Genomic DNA, 24527 nt, shown 5'->3' on the forward strand with positions numbered 1-24527 from the left:
TCCTCCATGAAATTTGAAGGACTTCTTGGGCTCTTCAAGATGCTCAGATATTTCCCCCAGACTTCAGCAGAATACTCACATTGAAAGAAAAGATGATTAATATCTCTCCATTATCACACAACGCACATGTAGTATCTGACACCATACTCCATTGAGCTAATCTGGTTTTTGTTCCCAACCTATTGAGCACTGCCAGCCATGTAATGAATACACTTTTGGGAGTAGCTCTATTGTTGCATACTAACCTTTTCCAACTAACATGGATAGTAGGATCTCTGATTGCATTATAACATTTATATTAATGGAGAATCTCCCCTCTTTTTCATAATCATGAATCTTGCTGCCATTATCAAAGAGATCTCTGCATTTCATAATCTTCTTAAGCACCCAATACATACCAGAAGGGACTCTCATAGTCCAGATGTTAGCCTGCTTGGTATAATAAGAATGAATCCACTGAATCCATAACTTATCTTGTTTAAGTGCTACAGCCCAAAAGTGTTTGGCTATAGCAGCTTTATTCCATAGGTCCAGATGAGTAAAATTGAGCCCTCCACAAGGCTTAGAAAATCACACTTGCTCCCAGGACACCAGAGCTTTCCTGGACATCTGAGTTCCAGTCCACAGATAGCTTCTACACAACCATTGGATCTCTTTCAAGATCTTTTTTGGCAGCATGAAAATTTGACACCAGAAGATCTGCAAACTTAACATAACTGACTTTATTAATTGTGCTCTTCCTGCATATGACAGTAACTTAGCAATCCAACTCTGAGTCCTAGCCATAATCTTTTCCACTAGTGGTTTGCAGGTGCTATAAGATAGTTTCTTGGTGGACAATGGTACCCCAAGATATCTGAAAGGGAACTCCCCCATAGGGATCTTGGTTGTAGACTGAACCACAGAAATTACCTCAGCAGAAACACCACCCATGTAGATATTGCTCTTGTGTAAATTAGCTTCCAATCCTGAAGCTTGAGAGAATACTCTAAATGCAAGTAAAATCTCATGAATGGAGGATAGATCACCTCTACAGAACATCAATAAGTCATCAGAAACATCATGTGTGTGATATGGAATCTACCACATTTAGGATGATATTGAATTTTTTTATTATCTTTAAGGCACTTTAAACACCTAGAGAGATATTCCATTCCAATTGCAAATTGTATTTTATATATATCATTTTAGACTTGATCATGTTAACTATAGAAAATTGTATTCTATGTCCAATGATGATTTAATTCCTTCTTTTGATATAAGTATAGTGAAGTGTAGAACGTGCATGTTAACAAAGATAACGAGGAAGTCCTTTATTTCTGACCAATCTGGAAAGACATACTACTTTGTTTGAGTTGCTGCATAGTGACTTTGTGTGATTTTCATAGCACACCTTCCTTAGGAAACAAGAGGTATATAATAATATTTATAAATAATTATTCTAGGTATTGATATGTATTTTTATTGTTTACTAAGGATGATCCCCTTGATAAGTTTAAGATCTTTGAAAATCAATTAGAATTGCAATTAAGTGACAAAAGTAAAGAGTTTAGAATCGATTGAGGTGGTGAATATCACAATCCAAGTCATTTTCAATTAATTGTCATTACATGTGAACAACCACTGCACATACACCACAACAAGATGGTAAAGCAATAAAAAAAAGAATAAAATTTTACAAGAAATAGTAAATCATATATGGTATCCTATTTGAAGTTGAGTGATCGATTTTGGGGAAAAACTATTTTAGCAGCTGGGTTCCTATAAAAAAAAAAAAAAAACAAGGTTACCCCATATGAACTTTGGTACAAAAGAAAACCAAATTTGAATTATCTCAATGTTCGGGGTTTTAGGACAATCGTAAAATTGTCGAAACCCAAATGTGCAATGTTGGGTGAAAAAGAAGTTGAATGCATCTTTATAGGATATTTTGTTCATAGCAAATCCTATAAGTTCTATGTAATAGAAAAAAAAAAAAATTGTTCAATTCACACTATTGGGGGTCAAGAAATGCAACTTTTAATGAATAATTATATACATCAATTCCTATACTAGAGGATATGACTCCTAGTAGCTATATTCATGAATTTGATCAAACTATAATTCATCAAGACTTAGGTATCGTTTGGTTACATTTGGGAAGTTGATCTTCCCATGAAATTTCACTTCCCATGATATTTCACTTCCTAGGAAGTAAGCAAAATTGTTTGCTAGGCTATGGGAAGATGGAATTCCCATGGGAAGTGGCACTTACCTAGGGGGACTAGGTAAGCAACTTCCCCCATGTGTGGGAAGTAGAACTTCCTAGGAAGTTCCACTTCCTATGCTCTAGTTAAACAAACAACTTCTTATATTTGCACTTCCTAGGAACTTGCAATTCCTAGATAATTGGATGTCAACCAAACAACACCTTAGATGAACAAATTCATCACAACCTAGAAGAAGTAAAAGGGCAAGGAAAGAAAAATCTACTAGCCTGTATTTTCGTGTATATTTAGTTGAGGGGTCAAGAAGTTCAATTTTGACTTAGTTTCCATATGTATTTAATGTGGAAAAAAATCCTTTAACATTTGATGAGTCCATGAGGTCTCAAAATGCATCTTTTTTTAAAGAAGCAATTAATGATGAGATGGACTGAATCATGAAAAATAACACTTAGGTTTTAGTTGGTTTACCTCCTAATAAACCAACTGGGTGTAAATGGATCGATTTCCAAAAAGAGAAAGAAAATTGGTGGAACTACTAACAATCACAACCCGTTTAGTAGCTTAATTTTATTTTTCTCAATAATCGGGTATAGATTATTTAGATACATATACTCTCTTTGATAAAATCTCCACTACAAGATTATTGATTGCTCTTGCAGCTATACATAATCTTGTGATCCATCAAATGAGACAACTATCAAAGGTGACACGTGTCATTTGTACAATGATTTGCCACATGTCACTTTCACATGCATTTAACAATTATGGAAGGAAAATAAAATCTACAAGATATTATATCCATTTAATTTAAGCATGATTTGAATATAATACAAATTAACTAAATCAAAATAAAAATCTCATTACTCCTATTCTTTTATAAGGCATATTTCGAAAAAGACATCTACACGTATCTTATGGATTTTCATAATATATTAAAAATACCTAAATCATTCTAATACATAGTTGCATTATTTTAAGAACGTAAATTACTTAAATCAGAATAAAAAATGTTGACCCACCCAAACACAAAACAACAACAACAAAAATAGAGGAGAGAGAAAGTAAAGGAGCAACTTTGTCATACTAAAATATTCCCGTAATATTCAGAATCAATATATATATATAAAAGAGGAACTTTTCGGGAGCATATAGCGCGCCACCTAGGATTGCCACGACATCTTATTAATTTAGAGATAATAAAATTTAGAGTTTGAGAGATAATAAAATTTAGAGTTTAAGAGATAATAAATTTAGAGTTTGAGAGATAAGAGTTTATTCACTCTACGGCTATGACAAAAACCAAAAAAATTATCTTTTAGGGATCTATTATAACTAGGAATCTATTATAAATACTACTATACTGTAACTTTTCGGGAGCATATAGCGCGCCACCTAGGATTGCCACGACATCTTATTAATTTAGAGATAATAAAATTTAGAGTTTGAGAGATAATAAAATTTAGAGTTTAAGAGATAATAAATTTAGAGTTTGAGAGATAAGAGTTTATTCACTCTACGGCTATGACAAAAACCAAAAAAATTATCTTTTAGGGATCTATTATAACTAGGAATCTATTATAAATACTACTATACTGTATATTCACTCTACGGCTATGATTCAGATATAAAATCACAAAATAAAATAAGAAAACCCGATTCTTGAGATTTGCCTAAACCATACGATAACATCTAATGAACTGCTGCAATTTTAGAGATAATAAAATTTAGAGTTTGAGAGATAACAAAATTTAGAGTTTAAGAGATAATAAAATTTAGAGTTTGAGAGATAAGAGTTTATTCACTCTACGGCTATGACAAAATAAAATAAGAAAACCCGATTCTTGAGATTTGCCTAAACTATACGATAACATCTAATGAACTGCTGCAATTTGCATTTGTGGCCACTCAATATCTACTTTATTTTATTTTCAAACTTTTATTATAGTAATATACTGATATGTTAGTTGACAATACCGGTCAACATGCCTTCACTTATTAGAGATGGAAACAACCATATTGCAATACTAACTTTATATCAACTTTTTATAAACTTATTAATAGATAATTAAAGATATTAAAGATAATCTAAAAATAAGGGTATAATGACAAATATTTTATCAAATTCTTTTTCTATTACAATAATGAACTTGGGTATGATTTTTAAGAAAATGAAAAAAAATGTGTAGTTTAGCATAGAGGTACTCCCTTAATTAACAAGTGTAGGGGATAAGTGAATCCTTAACAAAGTAAGCGTAACTTTATGAGGCAATTTGATGAATAATTAATGATGATTTTATTAACATAAAGTAAAGGTAATACAAAATCAATAATGTTAACAAAAAATTACAAAAAAATATATATAAAAAACAGCCCGTGCAACGCACGGGCTTCAAAACTAGTTTCTTTTAAAACTAATAAATTCACTTGACGAATAAATACATCATCTTCCAACTTATATATTCATACTAACTTCTCTACACTCCCCTTAAAAACCGCTATTGCAAAGAGATAAATTCAAAGTTTATTTTCATCTTTTAATTAGAGCACTTGTAGAAATTATTACAATAATTTTTATTAGCAAAAATATTATTAAATCTATTGGTATTTGCTTATAAATATTTTTTTAGCATGACGCATGAAGAAGAAAAAAAAAAAAAAAAAAAAAAAAAAAAAACCCTAGCCTCTCCTCTCCTTTTCTCTCTCTAAAACCCTAGCCTCCCTTACCCCTTCTTCATCAATTAGGGGGTGCCATGGATGTTTTCATCCATGGTAAGCCCCTTTTTCCCTTTTATTTTCAGTTTTTAGTTCATTTTCTTGTTTTGTTCAATAAATTAGTATCTCTTTATGAGATTTTCTCAAACCCTTTTATGGGGTTTTTAGTTTCCGTTTTGGAAATCTCCTTCTCTCCTATGGGAGTTGTGAGTATGGTTCTTTGTTTTTAGGTATGAGAAATTATTCTCATTGGTTGAAGTGCGAGACTCAACATGATGAATTAGGGTTTCACAACTTCTGTAAAATTATGGAAGACTATTGGAGTACGTTCATCCCAAAATTTCCGCATCTGCAGATCGTATGCCGAACCAGAGCGAACTCACAGATTGCATTGCTTCAGATGAAGATTTTTATTAAGGCAAAATTAAGTCAAATCTGCGATGTTTACATTTCTAGGGTGATATGTATTTCTATTAGAATTTTATGTTTTTCAGAAATGACTTGTAAGTGCCGTTTGGCAAAATATTAATGAAATCCCTTTTCTTTCAAAAAAAAAAAAAAAAAAAAAAATTACTATATGAAATTATTATCAAATAAGGAGAGTCAACTATAACTACTAAGAGGGAGACATGCATTTGCACTATTTTATTTTAAGCTACGGTAAGATTTTTAAACAACATTTTAGAATTTTTCGTTAGTAATTTTCAGATGATTTTTTCAGAAAGAAAATTAATTTCGTATAATTTGGTATCGATTTTAAACATGATTTTCCAATCTGATTTCATGAAATTAAAAAAAAAAAAACAAATCATCAAAAAGTTGGTGTAAAGAATGCATTTGATTAGATTATTTAATATCACACTAGATAATTTACTACTAATTATGAAGTTTCTATAAATTCATCAAAAAAAATGTGCAATGAATCCATTAAAGTTGAAGATTTTAACATGCAAGCAATAAAACAACCCGTTTTATATTATTCTTATATTATTATTGCTATGATTAATGTGGTTTATAATGGCTTAAATTATTTTAACTATTTAAAATTCATTCTTTTGTTGTTGTATCTGACTCATTTTGACAAGATATTTGTATAATGAATGTGGCTTGAGAAATATAGGAGGTTGATTTATTAACATTTATAAAAACATATTCTCCACTGAATATCATAAAAAATGGGTTTAATTAACTTTTTATTAGATTTATTTGGTTTGAATATTATTTAATGAAATCCTCTATGACAAAGGAAAAAAATGAAGAGAGAATGAGAATGCAATATATGAAAAGGGGGAAAAAGTTAGGCTTTCCTTATAATTTTCTTTTCTAAAGTTTTTGTAGCATGATTACATTTAGAAAGCATGTTATATTACTTTATCTTGTGGAGTATTCTTAAAAAATTTAAATGTGATTGATGAAAGTATATTTTGTTTTGTACTAATATGATATTTTTTTGACTTTGTAGCCAAAATATTGAACTCAATTTCATGGAGCAATTGAGTGTATATATTGTGTATAATTTTATGAATATTTAATTAGATGAGGTTTGCTTTTTCTCTTTTATCCAAATGACTAATTTATTTCCAAACCTATTTTATTAAATTGCATTAGCCTTTATACTTAATTATTCTTAAATACTCCAACTTCAATATTATTATTTATTTATGAGTTTGTATGTAGGAAAATATCATAAATTATACTTTTGATCTTATAGATTATTTCCTTCTAATGCAACCATTGTCCATTAAATTTTTACTATAAATATACTGTTTAAACATAACTTTCGCGTGCATTTTTTCATAGGTTTAAAATCTAGATCCTCCAAATAACATTCACCGAATTTATTAAATGATTTTTCATATGTATATTTGTTAAAGACATTATCTTAATAAACTAATTTTTTATAAAAATATATCCATAACACTATTTGATAAATTAATAAATGTCTAATTTTTAATTTATTTTGTGGACCAGATAAATTTAAAATATTTTCTTTTATATAGCCAATAATAAAACATTTTTATACAAAATTTTAAAAAAAGTATTTTAGTGTGCATTCTTTTTCTACAAGAAAGAATTTGCTATTATATATTCAAACGAATTATTATATTTAGTACAAAAAGTACTACAAGATAGCTACAATTTAAAGGTGATCAAAAGACGGGTCGGGACGAGCCTAAATAAGTTGCCCAAGCCTCTAGACGTGCTGGGTCTGACTTCGGGCCAAAATTTCGTGCTCAAAGCCCTTAAAATCGGGTCGTAAATTCAGAATTTCTTTGGCTTTATTAAGGCCTTTAACTAGACTGGACTAAAAATCATGCCCAAAGCCCGTATTTTTGCCCAAAGTTGGGACCGAGCGCGTAGAGCGGACCAAAAATAATGTTGTCCAAATCCCGCAATTTTATGGACGGGCTTGGGCCGGGGGTATGGGACCATGTTGATCAGCTCTACAACAATTGATGGGTTAAAACAGCAAGTATGCATGAATTTTTTGTAATTTATGGTGACTATATCAATTGCGTTGTTACTGATGTAACTAAATTTTCAAATATCACACAGCTTGAATTGAAAAAACTTTAAGGTAACTGTAATTAGTTTTTTGCGGAGCTTCACAGGAGTTTAGTATTTTTATAGGTTTGAGTTTTTTATAATAAAATTGAAATAACATAATCGGTGCTACTCATACAAGTACAAATAACTATATAAAGATTTATTTTCTTTAACTATATATATTTATTTTTATAACAAAAATTTCCCGTGTTTTACACGGACCATGACTCTAGTTAATGTACTAATTAAGGGCCTGTTCTCTTCGGCATAAAATAGCTGAACTGAACTGAACTGAACTGAACTGAATTGAACTGAACTGAATTGAACTGAACTGAACTGATCTGAACTGAACTGATCTGAACTGAACTGAATTGAACTGAACTGAACTGAAATAAATAGTGATATGTGAGAGTAAAAGTATTGTCAAGAGCTGGTCTGAACTGAACTGAACTGATCTGAACTGAATTGAATTGAACTGAACTGAACTGAACTGAATTGAACTGAACTGAACTGAACTGAAAATAAGCTGGGGAGAACAGGCCCTAAGTGAATCACTAATAGGTACTCCTTCCGTTTCCTAAAGATCTTCCTTCTTTCCGTTTAAGTGTGTTTCCAAAAGATCTTCCCTCTTTTACTTTATTCCTTATTTGGAATTTTTTTTCCCTTTTTACCCTCTCATGTCCCTATCATATGGTCCACTATTACATTATTAATTCAATTTTACTCCCTTTTTCTCTCCTACTTTAACCCCTTTTTATTTGTTTATTTATCTTAACCCCTTTCTCTCTCATACTTTACCCACTCCACACCCCACACAACTTGATTCTCATTGGTATTTGTAGTAACAGTAACAAGGAAAATCTTTAGGAAACGGAGTTAGTATCACTTAATTGTTGGCATAGTGTTTAAGTATGACCTATTAGTTATATATTAAATTACAATAGTCATAATGTTTAAACTGAGTTATTACAAAAATTAGCTTTTAATTAATCTTAGCTCATCAAAATGATAGTAATTACTATTGCTATTACTAGTTATACAAATCAATAGTCTTAAACTATTACTATTATGATTGTATTATGTCACTACTTTATTGAATTTATACTAATTAAGTATCATTAATAGACTTATGCAATACTCAATAGCCAGAATCAATTACTAGCATTTTTACTATTATTTTAGCTAGTAATACTTTTAGTGTTATGAATTTATGATCTCATTGATTATTTCAACTACCATATAGTATTATTTTTACTACAACTAACAATGTTAGTACAATATTAATACCTTGTATCCTTAGTCTATTTTTTTTGATCCATATAAGCCACGAAGGCAGTACAAAGTACAAAGAAGGGGAAGGGGGGAGATTCGAACCTGTGACTTATCGTTCACAGCACCTCAATCTTAACCACTAGGCCAAGACATCCTTGGTTTGTATCCTTAGTCTATAACTATCAATACTACTACAGTATATACTACTATTACTACTTCTACATTAAGTGAGATATTCCTATATTCTACTCAACATATATGTTTTCTACAAAAAAAAAAAATTAAAAATTATTATTAAAGTACGTTGTCATATTATACTAATACTAAAATTATAGTTTTATATCAATAAATTTGAACTTATCTACTTATCTTTTTCACTATGTAGTTTTTTTTTTTTTTTTTTTTTGGAGAACACTATGTAGTTATAATAGTCAAATACTCTTCATATCATTTAGAAGCCATAAACGTTAGTAATTTTAAACACAAATTAGCTATCATAGTATTTCTTATTAATTGATTTTAGTAACTTAACTTATAGCCTGTAACATAAGTTTATTGAAAATTAGATTAAAAATATACTCAATTAATTTAATTAGCTTATTTCACTTTGCAGGATTAATAAAAAAAAACAATGTGGCCACGAGCCCACTAGAGAGTACAGCACTATTGATTTATACATCAATCTTTGTACTCTCAATAACCGAGCCATTTACACAATTCTAATAGTATTTAAAATTGATTGTAGATTAGTAATTACTCAATAATTACACGTTTTAAAAATGTCCAAAAATGAAAGTTGATAAAAACGATATAGACATGCTACAAGAATTTCCAATTTAAAACATATCCAATAAGGTTTTCGTAACAAAGTCAATAACACACTATAAATTATGTTTCATTTTCTAGAAAACAATCAAATAAAGTGATGGAAAAAACAATAATGCTCTACTAAACACGCGATCACGATTCAAAATATATCCAAAAATAAGTATGATACAAAATGAATTCGATTTGAATCTGAATTGATGGTCACGGAAATAACCCGACCTAAAGTTGATCGAAACCCAAAATCAACCAAAGATGTAGGCCATAGTCCGTCGAACTCGGAATCGACCCGACCCAAAGTAGCCGAACCCTAAAATATCCCGACCCAAAGTGGCCCAAACACAAATTAACTCGAAATCTGAATTGGCCTATAAGAACCCGTTTTTACCAGACCCGGATTGGCTCGATCCTGACAAGGCACGACTCGATAATGATCCGGCTCGAGACCAGACTGCATCTGACCCGACAATGACTCGCATCCGTCCAGGCCCGGGCGACCCGACCTGGACCCATAAAGTAAAGTGGACCGATTTGATCCCGATCCAAATTTAACATGAACTAAATGTTGAATGTGACCCGATCCGAACTTGACTCGACCCCAATTCGGAAGAGACCTGATTGGACCCGAGAAATGTAACACCCGAACCTGACCTGCACCCGACCCATAACCAAAGGGCACCCAATAATCCTTAATCTAAACCCGACCTGATAGCAACGCGTAATCGAATTGACCCGACAATTGTGACTGGACTCGACCTACACCCGACCCGAATTTGATTTGTATCTGAATTGACTCGACGAAACCGATCATGATCCGACCTGATCTCAATCCGACCCATCATAACACGACGTGATTTCAACCCACCCCGAAACAAGTGGATATTGACCCGAACTTGATCCAATCCAACATCCGTCCGACTTGACTCGACCCGACCCGACCCGAATTTCACCCAGACACCCAAATCGACAGCTCTATTTATTTGGAGCACATGATTATCTTTATTTGCAAGATGACCACTTCGTTTTCCCAGTTATTTGAAATGAGAGGTTCAATAGATGGTTAATTAGAAGAAATAAAGGAGTGCAAATCTAAGATGAGAGAAAGTTTGATGGTGAGAGAAATCATAATTGTGGCTGAGCATTGACGAAGAAGATTAAATGAAATGGGAGGAGGTAAGTTCGTAGTTGATTATTGAATGAGTTTTTCTAGAGGCAAAAGGGGATACTTGGTTATAGATGGCAGATTGGTAATTTGGTAGTCCCCACTTAATGGTTTTGGTAAGGTAGACGTTAATTCGTAGTGCTAGTCTGACGGATCTAGACTTTTTTGGTAGTTTAGTTGAAACTTTTTTTTAGGTAGTATTTAACAAAGCTCTCATTTTATTAGATAGCTCAAAATAAGTTTTCCTAAGTGAAAATCGATTATGTGGAAGCTTTATGAGATAGGGACATACTCTAATAGTTCTGAACAAATTTTCCCAAGTTAAAATCGATTATGTGGACGATATATAAGATAGGGTATTGATTTAGTCACTACAAAAATTCATCTAGGCACCCCTTTTGTGAGAGTACAATTTTCCATGTCTTACTCACAAGTAAGAGTGCCTAAATAAAATTATGGAGTGCCTAAAGTGTCATACTCTAATATTGTGAGAAGCCAATGAACCAAAGAAATCAACACTTGGAAAAATAACACAGATTGTCCACCTCGATCGACGTGCTTTGTTTGAAGAAAAATCACACGAATACATGACTTATGTAAAGATAATACATGCTCATTAAACATTTAAACCGTACTTTATATGAGAATTGGCCTTTACAATAATATTATAGTTGTGCATTAACGTCCTCTCCCAACATTTTTGTTAATGGGGTATCAATATCATACTCAGTCAATCTTCATAGAGGAGTAGATGAGCCTCGTAAACCAGAAGCTTGCGTAGAACCCAATTGTACCGGTAAGAACAAAGAATACATAAAAGGCGATCAACATAAATCCAAAGTAAAACATTATAGATACTGGCTTGGTTATTTCAAGCATGGTGAAAAAGTAGAATGTTGCATAGAGGAACAAGTAGAGGGCGGAAGATCCGGATGTCAAGTAAGATCTCCACCACCAGAGATAATCCTTGTTGCACAGCTGGAAGTAGCAAAGCACGATGGAGATCTCAGCTGAGGCCACGATAAGAATCATGAATACGACGAAGAGGAAGCCGAAGATGTGGTAAAACGTATGGCGCCAGATAGAGGTGAAGATGAAGTGAAGCTCGAAGAAAACAGCACCAAATGGAAGAAGGCCTCCAACGAGGATTGAGAAGATGGGGTTCATATACCAGGCTTGCTCTGGGATTTGCCTAGGTATATTGTTGGTTTCAACAGGATCTTCAATTGCTTGCTTCCTGAACCCAACGTAACTACCAACAAAAACAAACGGAAAGGAGATACCAAACCACAAAACTATGAGGGAGAACATTGTCCCGAATGGAACTGCCCCAGATGATTTCTCACTCGAAATGAGAACGTTTAAGATGAAGAAAACAACGACAATAGTTCCCGGGAACATGGTTGATGTTTGAAGAGCAATCTGCTTCCATTTTGTTCCTTCAAACATTTTATAGAGTCGAGCAGAGGCATAACCAGCAAAGGTACCCATGAAGACCCAAAGAAAGAGCATTGCAGTCATAAGACCACCATGGTTTGAGGGTGAGAGGAAACCAAGCAAAGCAAACATCATGGTAAGTACCACCATCCCGAAGCACTGAACACCAGTTCCAACATAGATACACAGCAAGTCTGAATTAACTGGAGGCCTAAAAATATCTCCATGGACTACTTTCCAACCTGTTTCCTCCTGGGCTTCTTCTAAGGTCTCGAGTTCATTGTACTTGGAAATGTCGCGGTATATTGTGCGCAAGATAACCATTGCCGTCATTCCCGAGAGGAAGAGGACAATCATCAAAGAGTGGAGAATTGAGAACCATTGTATTTGATTATTGTTCATCAGGAGATAGGCATCCCACCTAGATGCCCACTTGACCTCACTTTGCTACAAACAAACAAACAAACAATAAAATTTCATTAGTCAACTTAGTATTTAGGAAACTATATATATATATTACAGACTGATTAATGCCTAGCAAGTTAAATCAAGAGGTAGTACGCTTGAAAGTTACCTCAAATGAAACATCATATGTAAATATAATTTCTTGCTTCTCTATAACTTCTTGTGGGTTACTAGAGCTCGTAACTGAACGATTTGTACGAGGATCACAGGATATTAAACGAGTAGTATTACTCCATTCCCCTTCATACTCATGATGGACACTGAAGTCATCCAACAAATTAGAATATTGCATACATAAGATTGCAGCGAAGAAGGCGTCACTAAGATGCCAGAGAAGACAATTCCTAGAGACAGTACCTGAAAGGCTCCACTTCAAGTCCTACTATCTTTGATGTCTTGGTTTGCATATCTCTCTGATATATTACTTTAAATGACAGGTGGTTGAAGATAAAAAACTTTACACCGGACGCCTACAACCAAAGTTCAAAAGGTCAAGCGCAAGCAACATCACAACCTTATAACTAGACTACTAGCATACGATACAAAGAACATATAAACTCACCATGTGATATTTCCCCTTAAACCCAACATGAAAGCCAAGCAAATGAAATCGTCTCGCTGCTGGAATAACTAAAGGAAGGTTATCAAGGATCCTGTTTATCAAATATGGCAAAGTCATCAAGATATTGCAAGCAGCGCAGGTCATTATGCAATCGAATTCTGGAAAGATGCATGCACGACAACTTGAGATAAATCTTACATATGAACTTGATATTCATCATTAATTTTCTCTTGAAATTCCTTGGCTTGTTTCGCATCGAGTGTTTTCCGGCAAACAACATTACACATTTGATGTTCCAGCATTTTGAACTGCAAATGATCCACATGTGATGGCAGTGGCGTATCCAGGAATTGAATCACGTGGGTTCGAACTTGTTCAAACATGTATATAGCCGAAACTAGTCTTATATGCACGCAAAACGATGAAATTTTAATATTAATACTTATATTTAAAGGCGTTTAAACGATTTATATTGGTGGATTGTAATTTGAGTTAGACAATTTATTTCAATTTTAATTTTTCAATAAGATAATAATCAAACACGTATATACAAATATTATTTTAGATTTAGGTATTAAAAATGAACATAATCTCCCTGCATATATTCCTCTTCGTTCAATCAACTAATGAATTAAAAACTCTATTATTTTTAAGGTAAAATAAGTATGAAAACTTATATTTAATGTATAAGTACTTGGTGAGAGGGGAATTTTTGTAAAGAAGGGAAGCTAGAAAATGAAGGATTAGAAGAAATAAGAAAAATAAAACAAAAAAAAAGGAAGAAGTTGTAGTAGTAATATAAAAACAAAGGGAGGAAGAAAAGGAAAAAAAAAATATTGAAATATAAAAACAAAGGGAGGAAGAAAAGGAAAAAACAAAAACTGGAAAATAAAAACAAAGGGAGGAATTCCCCTAAAAAAAAAAAAAAAAAAACAAAGGGAGGTAGAATAGGAAAAAACAAAAACTGAAATATAAAAACAAAGGAAGGAAGAATAGGAAAAATCATGAAAATTGCACCTGCCTTTGCCAGGATTCGATCCCCTGATCACAGGGGAATACAGTACTCAAGCTTCCGCGCACAACCACTGAGCTATACAACATAATATAATAATTTATTGCGGGCGCTTATCTATATACACATTTTCTGCTTTTGCTGTAAAACCCAGTTTTTTTGGCGGATCCACGTGGGTTCAGTTGAACCCACTGAACCCACGCTGGATCCGCCCCTGTGTGATGGTGAAAATCTAGTATGTAACAAAATCAGAAATTTATCTACCTCAACAAAAGATTTCTCACATAAAAACACTAACCACATATGGAGAATCTTCAGTTTGGTCACCACGAAGAAGTTTACCAAGGTTATTCGCACTATCAACAATAGTGTCAGGGGTACAATAAGGAAGTGAATAGTATGAGTATGGAAGTTGAGTCTTAACTGAGCTCAACTTGTCGACCTTTACCATCAATTTATCTCCCTGCATAGTGCATACAAAACATACAAATTGACTGTCTATTCAAAGTTCATTCATAAGTGGTCATGCTGAACTGAATTGAACTGATCTGATCTGAACTGAACTGAATTGAACTGAACTGAAATGAATAGTGATATGTGAGAGTAAAAGTATTGTCAAGAGCTGAACTGAACTGATCTGAACTGAACTGAATTGAATTGAAATGAACTGAACTGAATTAACTGAACTGAACTAAATTAACTGAACTGAACTGAAAATAAGCTGGGGAGAACAGAAAGCGCATAAGCAACTCCAATGGTGAATATTAGGGACTTGCTAGCAAATAAATAAAAAGTTAAGCAATTAGCCTAACCATTGGAGTGAGTAGCTAGAATTTCATTTGCTAGCCAATGTAGCTTAACTAAGCCAATTGGCTTGAGCAAAAATTGTGGGCCCATGTGGGAATTTTGGTGAACAATGTCTCTACTCTTCTCTAAAAAAAGACTATCCTATTTCATGTGGGACCTACTCATATTGGCTAACCATTGGGGGACTTTTGGCTTAAATTGAAATTAGCTAGAAAAATCTATGTGGCACTCTAAGCCAATTTTCATTTTGCTCTACCATTGGAGTTGCTCTAAGAGATTAATTCGGTTTAGTTCAATGCCACAAAGCCCAATCAGCAACTTTACCAATATACATATGTACTTTTAGTTATGTGTTTTTTAAAAAAAAATATTACAGGCAAAAACGATCCACTCTAATTCCCTTCAATTCGGTCAAAATATAATGAGGAAACAAATTAAAAGAAAAAGCCAATGAACCTTGCACAGCCAACAACTGCGAATGATATAGAACTAAAAAAAGCAACAATGCACATAAGAAGGAAATCTTGCCGCATTAAATCATCATAAAAAAAATCTATGAAAAATCCATTGAACACTCAATATTGTGGAACTATTGGTTTTATTCTCTTCACACAATTTTTGTTCCTGTATGTCTCTTCACTTGTCCTAATCACTTGTTACTAACTGATGAACTTTAAGCATTTAAAAGATTGATTTCTCCTTTAATTGTGCAAATATAGAGACTTCCTACGGGATTATATATATATATATATATATATATATATATATAATATATATATATATATATATATATATATATATATATATATATTAAATGTACTCTTTCTCTATCACAATATAAGCACCTTAGAATACCCAAAAAAAATTGTCACATTTTTTAACATAGTAGTGGACTAGTGGTTTGTGATTGATTTTGCCATTATACTATTACTAAGGGAATGTTCCCTTGGATTAAACTGGATTTATTAGTGTTGAACGAATTTAAATACTGAATTTTTTAGTATTGAAATGCAGTTGGAGTAAAATCAAACGAATTTCAGTATAATTGTTAATGTTAAACTAAATTGTAACTCATTCATGCTGAATTGGACTCAAATGAACTTAGTTGTACTAAAGTGAAATAAACAAATCCTAAGGGCCTATTCTCCCCAGCTTATTTTCAGTTCAATTCAATTCAGTTCAGTGCAGTTTAATTCAGTTCAGATCAATTTAGTTTAATTCAGTTCAGCTATGGACAATACTTTTACTCTCACATATCACTATTCATTTCAGTTCAATTCATTTCAGTTTAATTCAGTTCAAAATTCAATTCAGTTCAATTCAGTTCAGTTGTTTTATGCCGAAGAGAACAGGCCCTAAAACAGCTGAACTTCATATACAATTTGATAGATAGCCATAACAAAAAAACGCACACTAAGTATACAAGAGGAGAACTAACTTATTGATCACAGATTCTGCAAAGCAGCAGATTAGCATCATATACGTGCACATAAATGCACTAGAAAACATATGGAACAATAACCAAATACTGCTTGTCTAATTATTAATATAACAACAATACATATTGCAGTTTAAAGTAGCAATATGTCAACTGAAACAAATGAATCAAATGCAAAAAGGAATTGCTTTTACAAATTCCATACCTGGCTATAATTTCGAGAAAAACAGCTTCCAAAGCTAACATGAATGATAAGCAACTGCAGAAACAAAAACAATGTCACAATTGATTTCATTCTTTTTCCACCATCCATGGGATACTTCAACGTGAGAAACAAAAGGTGAGTAGATGTAGACAGAAGGTAATTTGAATCTGTAGATGAATGAGAGATTGAGAGGAAAAGAGATACTCTGTATTACAAATGAAATGGGAGTGTAAATGCAACTCTCTAAGATCAACTTAATAAGGAAAATATACACTCAAAAGTCACACCTATACCTATATGGAATAGAATCTCCTTCCTAATAAAAGAAAAAAATCCTATAATTTAAGGAGTACAACTATCTAAATAATAGTTAGAAGGTGCATTAGGATGTATCTATCTAGGTACACCTTATTCAGAAAAAAAAAATTAGAAATTTCATTACTGAAATACTTTCTTATATCACATGATTGCAAATAGTTTTGTTCTCTCTGTCTAATTTAACATAAAATTAGACCGCCTCTTTTACCAATGAAATTAAATTAAACTAATATTCATAAAATATATACATATAAAATATATGTTTTTTTGTAAATAAATAAGACATAACCTAGATCATTGCTTACAAGGAAAGTTATTGAATTATCTATCAAATACAAGATAACATATCCTACCTCGACATAGTCTTTTCTAGAACCAACTGGGGTTGGCGTGAGTGGTTAAGGGCCTCTCGCTCCTTAACCTAGGTCTCGGGTTCGAGTCTTGGGTATGGAAAAAATCTCAGCTGGGAGGATGCTGCCCTTTGAGGTACCCATGCAAACTCCCGCGGGAGATTAGTCCACTCGCCAAAGGCGGTGGGAAACTCCTCGTAGTAGAACCAAAAAAAACATAGTCTTTTCTAGAAAACATTGATCTTTACACTAGAACAATGCAAATAAAAAATAGTAACGTTCATTCAATATTCACCATAAATATTACATTCTTAAGTTAGTTTTTTGACACTTTTTGATGTTAATATTATTAATAATATATTATCGCACGCATCACGTGCATATGATGCTAGTATATATATAAGCCAAGAGGGGAGCTATGGTGTCCCCTTTTAAAAAGTCATTTTTGTCCTTAGCTAAATATATAATTGGATATTCAAATTTTCTACAATATATCATTTCCTAATTTCATTAACAAAGCAACTTGACACAATTAGAAAAATGGTTATTTAATTTTAAAAAATTACAAATTTCATTTGACTATATATGAGGTCGTATATCAAAATGTTTATTACAATTTCTAAGCACTTTATATTAGTTTGTACAACAATAATTATAAATCACACTTCTAAAATTATATTTAGATGAAATTTATTAAGAACATACCCCAACAATCGACGCACGCATCGCGTACTTGGAAGACTAGTATACATGGTGGTAGCTAGTAAGTTATACCATTAGTTAGGGATATACACGGTATAGTTTGAGACGAAAACAAAACCACACCATATGGTTTGGTTTTTCTTTTAAACCAAACCAAGTCGGCATATCATAATGACATCATTTTTTTTTTTTTTACCAACAACTTAATAAGTTAAATAGTGTAATACATTAATCTCTATTACATAAGGGAAGGGGGACCTATGGTGTCCTCTTTTGAATTGACTATATTACCCCCCCTTTTCCTTACTAAATTACAAAAATAATATCAATACCAAAATGGGAATTCAAACAAAGCTACCATAAATTAAATTTCAACATCACTCCCAATTCACTTATGTTAGGATACTTTACAAATCCCTTTCTAAATCACGTTCAAGAAATCCCACAAATCACTAAACTTTACAAAAAAAAACTAAAAATTAACTTACAAACCAAAACTAATATAGTAGGGCGTAAATACATAAAAAAAAAACATTCACAAAATTCACTTACAAATCATTGTTCTCAAGAACTCACAAATTTCACTTACAAATTATTCTTTACCTATACACGCTATGGATAAAAATCTGTAAAAAACATAAAATTTCGACGGGAATATCACACATTTGTCCATCGGCGATTTGCAAACTTCCAAAAAGGTACATAATTCTTTTAATCTTCCAAGTTATTTCAAATTAGTTGAAAAAACAATAGCAATTGTTATGTAGCGACTAAAAGAAAAAAGGGAGATGATAGCAATTAGTTAAAAAGGACTTAAATTTAACCCTTTATTTTCACATGAAATGAGAGAACAAGATAAAAGTAACAAATTTAGTTGTTTTTTTTAAATTCCAATATTAAAATTTCTGCTCATAACTTTTGCAAAAAAAACATTTTCACAAATAAATTTTGAAAAAAAAAAACCAAAATCAAAGTTTTCGCAAACGTTTTTGCAAAAATCAATTTTCAGAAAAAAAAATTAAATTAATTTGCTAAAACCATTTTCAGAAAAAAATTACATTGAAAACAAATAGTGAAATTAAGCACCAAGACAACTGTAAAATTTTGAAATGGAAAAAAAGGCTTTTATACAATTTAAATTTAATTCATTTTCATGTTAAATCAGAAAACAAGATAAAAGAAACGATTGTAAAAAAAAAAATTCCAATATCAAATTGTGTATGAAAATTTACAATTTTATATCAAATATAATTTTAAATATGAGACTGATGAAAATTTTAAATATAAGTTTGTGAAATCATAATTTAGATGTTAGGAAGGGAAAAAAAACTAAATTGATTCATACTTTTGGATTAAATTTTGGGATGATAGAAAATCGACCCAAGAAAAAACTGAGGTTGATTTAAGAAATTACCTTTCATTGTTAGAAAATCGACCTAAGAAAAAACTGAAGTTGGTTTGCTTCCTTCAAAAGTGGTTGATACAGCTGATGGATTTTGATGAATTAGATCTACTCTTTGCTTAATACTTGAAAAGCTGATTTTCTTATTGTATAGTGTATAGTTTGATGAACTAGGTTCCTTGAAAATATGGTTGAGATTTGTAGTAGAGAGGAGAGAGAAATGAATAGCAAAAGTAGTGGAATTATACCGATGTTGCCAAGTAGTGAAAAAGGCAGTGAATTTTTTTTGTTAAAATTCTAGAAGGATGTGCCTACAGGCTACAGCACGTCACTCAAAATTTTAGGTTTCAAATACAGGTGTGGATCAAAGTATAAATTAGCCAAATCATAATATGGGTTTCAAATACAAGTGTAGATCAAAGTATAAATTGGCCAAATTATAATATTGCTGCATTAGAAATTCAACGTAACAGATAATATGGATTCAATTTTTTTTTTTGTTCAATAGAGATAAGTTTAACTAAGGGAGTAGTACTGTAATGCTACTTAAATGCAAAGAGTTAATGACTACAAAAGAAAGAACAAAAAGTAGAAGGAGTACTATTTGATTGTATTTCAAAGAATCTTATTCACAACATGGAGGTGACCGTAAAATACTAACTTACATTTTCTTTTTGTTTACTACTCCCTCCGTTTCCTAAAGATCTTCACTCTTTCCGTTTAAGTGCATTTCCAAAAGATCTTCCCTCTTTTACTTTATTCCTTATTTGGAATTTTTTCCCCCTTTTTACCCTCTCATGTCCCTATCATATGGTCCACCATTACATTATTAATTCAATTTTACTCTCTTTCTCTCTCCTGCTTTAACCCCTTTTTATTTGTTTATTTATCTTAACCCCTTTCTCTCTTCTACTTTACCCACCCCACACACCACACAAGTGGATCCTCATTGGTATTTGTAGGAATAGTAACAAGGAAGATCTTTAGGAAACGGAGGGAGTACTTAGTAATAATTAGGCCTAAAAATATCATCGCACGCATCGCGTGCATAAAAAGCTAGTTTGTAATTTGAAAGGAGAATATTGGGCTCGTTGCATTTGCTAAATGCTAAATACCAAATTAAATGAATACAAAAAGTTTCATGCAATATCCAACAACATTACACAAAAGTTTCAATGAGGATGCAGAAACTTATCGCATTACACTAACCTAGTAAGTAGTTTTAGGTGAGAAATATAATACTAATAATAGTATCAATAAAAATTAGGGTTAAATATATTATTATTATTATTATTATTATTATTATTATTATTATTATTATTATTATTATTATTATTATAGCATTACACTAACCTGGTGAGTAGCAATAATAACTAGGATTAATTATTCGAAGAATTATGCTTTAAATTATACAACATAATGACCTTGATTCATTGAAGTACGTAATTGAAAGAATTACACATAATTATAGTTAATTAGCTAAATGTGTGCCCCTTTGACAGATGTGTGTTAAAGTTTTTGTGCTCCCAAAACAAAATTTAGTTTAATAGGTTGTTTTTAAAAATCTAAAAATAAAAATAAATCGTTTATAAGAGAGTTTTTGCCAAAAAGTGTCATATATAGATGTTTTCCGATAATAGAAATGTGTAATTCAAATTTAAATAGAAAAGTGTCATTTAAATCAACTGTTTATAAGATAGTTTCCTCCAAAAAGTGTCATTTATAAGGTAGAGCTACCAAAACAAATTTGGTTTTATTAGGGGATAAAAATGTAAATTGGAGTAGAGAAGACAAAGAACAAATTGCTAACAAGGGTATTTTTAGTGATTCTGTTATCAATTTCCAATATTGTCATTGCAAACCATATATACTAAGTGGTCGTTTGGTTGCCATGAGGGTAAAGAAATGGAATCAAGAAAGGGATAGAGAGGGAAATGAAAGAAAAATCCTTAAATTTAAAATGTTATTTGGTTAGAAATTTATCTCTCTTTCTTCAATTCTACTCTTACATTCTTCCATCTTCCCTCTCTTGGTTGTTGTGCCCCGCTGGAACTCACCCCGGGACCCCAACGCACCGCCAGAACTCGCTCCTCCCCTTCCCACCGCGTTGTCGCCCTTCCCCCTCCCCTTTTTGTGCCGTCGCGTCTTCCCCCCTCCCTTTCTATGTGTCGTCGTGTCCTTCCCCTCCCCTTCTTTGTGTCGTCGTGTCCTTCCCCTCCTCTTCTCTATGCTGTTTCCCTCCCCTTTTCTAGTGTCGTCGCATCCTCCCCTTCCAGATCCATCGTTTTCTCCTCCCCCTCCCCTTTCCGCCACTATCGTTTTCTCCCTCTCCCTTTCTCTTTGTTCTTCCATTTTTTTTCTAGGGTTTGTGGGTGGTTTAGATGGTGGATGGTGGTGGTGGTTTCTCGGTGGTTAGTGGTGTGGTTGGGGTGTTGGGGTGGAGGAGTCAGGTGGTGGTTGGTTCAAGTCGAGGTGGGTGGGTGGGTGGGTGGTGCTGGTGGTTGGGTACGGTGGTATGGACAAGCGATGGTTGTGTGGTCAAGATCCTCAAGAGATAGTCAATGATGAGTCAAAGAAAAGGAATGTGAAATCATGCGGGTGGAGGGGAATGAGAATAAGGGATTTGGGGGGTAAAGAGTAGGTAAATAAAATCATTAAACTGCACAAACAAACAACAAGGGAATCAAGTAACTTGATTCCTTCGCCTTTTTCAGAGACTCCCAACCAAACGCCCCCTAAGAGTTTACAGTATATTCTTCAATTTCTAACCACCAAATCCTAATTCTTATCCCACCCTTTAATCCTGGTAAGAAATTTTGATCTAGTAAGATCGGGGGTGACAAGTCCTTGACATGCTATGATATATGACAAAACCCAACAAGAAGGCCACAGCGAGAGAAAAAGAAACCAATATAGACACAAACACAATCAAATTAGACAAATTTGTCATATTATGAGATTATGCTATTTTAAATATTAGGTCAATTTCCTCTCAAAAAAAAATATTAGGTCAATTGACCAAATGAGTATAAAACTTAGCGTCCTTTTGCCGCTTAGGTATAAAAGTTAGCATAGGTAACAAAATGAGCATTAAATTAACTAGACTGGCAACGACATCTATACAAATATATTAAAAGACGTGCGAAAAAAAGCTTGTCACGTGACACTCTTCTCACATTTCTAATGCAAATGTTTTATGTTTATATATACTCTTCACTTTTTAAAAAATGTGTAGGTGCAAGATATCGAACACGTGACCTTTGAAATGAAAAATAAGAGCTTAACCATCAATATACTATGACTTTGTTGTCTAATGTTTCAAATAAAATATGATGAAGTCTTGTAATAATTACAATTAACTAAAATGTATAAATCTATTACACTCTTATTACGTAAATTACAAGAAAATAATTATATTCTCTTACCACAATTTCTTTTAGGTATTGTTTTCAATCTTAAACCTTCAATTTTTTATTATTTATCATGTCGGAACGTGGATTTTTCAATTTTTTAATCGATAAATAATATGAAAAATAGAAAAATAATTTATGAAATTTAAAAAAAATAACATATTTGTTTATCGTAAATAACCCGAAGCATCGCTCGGGCAAAAAAAAACTAGTTTAACCTTAAAACTTGTCGGAGTTTGTGTATCAAATTTGCTTGCCTTTAACAATTTTCCCTCCCCTAATTGATTTTTCCAATATCATTATCTACTACTTTATGGTGCATTCAACTCAACTTATTTAAACACTCTAGTGCTTATTTTAGATGCAATAAGATCAGGTTTATAGATTAAAATTCATATCAGATTTAAATTTTTAAATTAAAACTACTTCCTATGTTTCATAATACTCCCTATACTTTCCATTGTGGGAAGTTTCACATTACTTGCTACACTTTCCATTTGGACAATAAACTCTCTCTATCTCTCTCCTCTCACATGGGTCCCTTTTCTTTTTACTCTCTACCTCTTTCTTCTCCAAAAATTGCCTAGGAGTCCGTGAATCGAAAAGTGTAGCGAAAAATATATATGAAAAGAAGGAAGTACAAAACAAATTTATTAAGTTTAGATCAGATTAGATCAGAAATATTAAGAACAAATCTGATTAGATTTTAAAAAATTCAAATGAGACCAAAAGAACTGATAGCAGATAGCACACTTAATTTCACAATGGCATTTCACCACCACACCCCATTAAAATTCATTGCTACTTGAATCTGATAGCCATGTTTGAACATTCAACCTGTTACTAAATACGACCTTTTTTTTTAAGTTGCAACAATTAGACATTTTCTACTCATACTTTATGTCTAATCGTTGCAACTAAAAAAAACAGAGGTAGTAGAAAACACAATATTAAATGTGGGTAGACTTTACCCATAAAATAATAGAAATTTTCTTAGCTTTAATATACTACCTCCGTTTCTTTTTAATTGTTACACTTTGACATTTTACACTATTCACAAATTGCACTTTGACCCTCGTTTGTAATTTATACGTGAATAAAAACATAGTCATGTGAGATCTTGTTAGATTCGTATTAGTATGTATTTTATTAATATGTAGTTTTTATATTTTTTACAAATACAAAATTAGAGATATAAAGGCTCAAAGTAGTGCATCGGCATGCGTGAAAAGTATAAGTGTAACAATTAAAAAGAAACGGAGGTAGTATATTTTTCCCACCTTATTAATTTTTGCACTCATTGTCCACTACTTTATGGTGAGTTCAGCTCAACTCATTTAAGCACTCTTATGCTTATTTCAGATGCAACTAAATCATATCAGAAGAATAAAATTCAGATGAGATCTAAATTTTATAGTTATAAATAGAAAATCAAATATAATAAGTTTAAATCAGGTCAAACCACAAATAATAAGATTAGATATAATCAGAACAAAAAAATTCAGATCCGATCAAATGAACTGAAAAGTACCCCTAATTTCAGAATCACATTTCACCATCACACAAACAGTTAAAATTAATTGTTACTTTAATCTCATAGCCATGTTTGAACATTCAACCTGTAGTAACTAATAAAAAACACAATATTAAACGCGGGCAAACTTCACCCATTAAATCCATTTAGTTTTTTGGCT

At 32.2% G+C, this 24527-nt stretch overlaps 1 protein-coding gene across 1 annotated transcript; it reads right to left on the minus strand.

The window, feature by feature from the left end:
• Positions 1-11284: 11284 nt before the first annotated feature.
• Positions 11285-14788, minus strand: LOC104907946 (transmembrane 9 superfamily member 8). The gene is made up of 6 exons (XM_048645733.2): positions 14500-14788; positions 13388-13497; positions 13190-13280; positions 12985-13097; positions 12737-12887; positions 11285-12609 (listed from the first exon to the last, which is right to left on the minus strand). The coding sequence occupies exons 1-6, from the start codon at positions 14668-14670 to the stop codon at positions 11452-11454; spliced, it is 1794 nt and encodes a 597-aa protein (XP_048501690.1). The 5' UTR covers positions 14671-14788; the 3' UTR covers positions 11285-11451.
• Between the last annotated feature and the right edge of the window lie 9739 nt (positions 14789-24527).

This window comes from Beta vulgaris, chromosome 5 (assembly GCF_026745355.1).
Source record: "Beta vulgaris subsp. vulgaris cultivar EL10 chromosome 5, EL10.2, whole genome shotgun sequence".
Classification (NCBI taxonomy): domain Eukaryota; kingdom Viridiplantae; phylum Streptophyta; class Magnoliopsida; order Caryophyllales; family Amaranthaceae; genus Beta; species Beta vulgaris.

Bases quoted from the DNA above. Each gene is read 5' to 3' on its own strand.
- LOC104907946 (XM_048645733.2), bottom strand. From the start codon at position 14,670: ATGCAGGGAGATAAATTGATGGTAAAGGTCGACAAGTTGAGCTCAGTT. The intron at 13,281-13,387 runs GTAAGATTTATC...TTTGATAAACAG, and splicing joins GATGAATATCAAGTTCATAT to GATCCTTGATAACCTTCCTT. The intron at 12,888-12,984 runs GTACTGTCTCTA...GGATGACTTCAG, and splicing joins CTTGAAGTGGAGCCTTTCAG to TGTCCATCATGAGTATGAAG.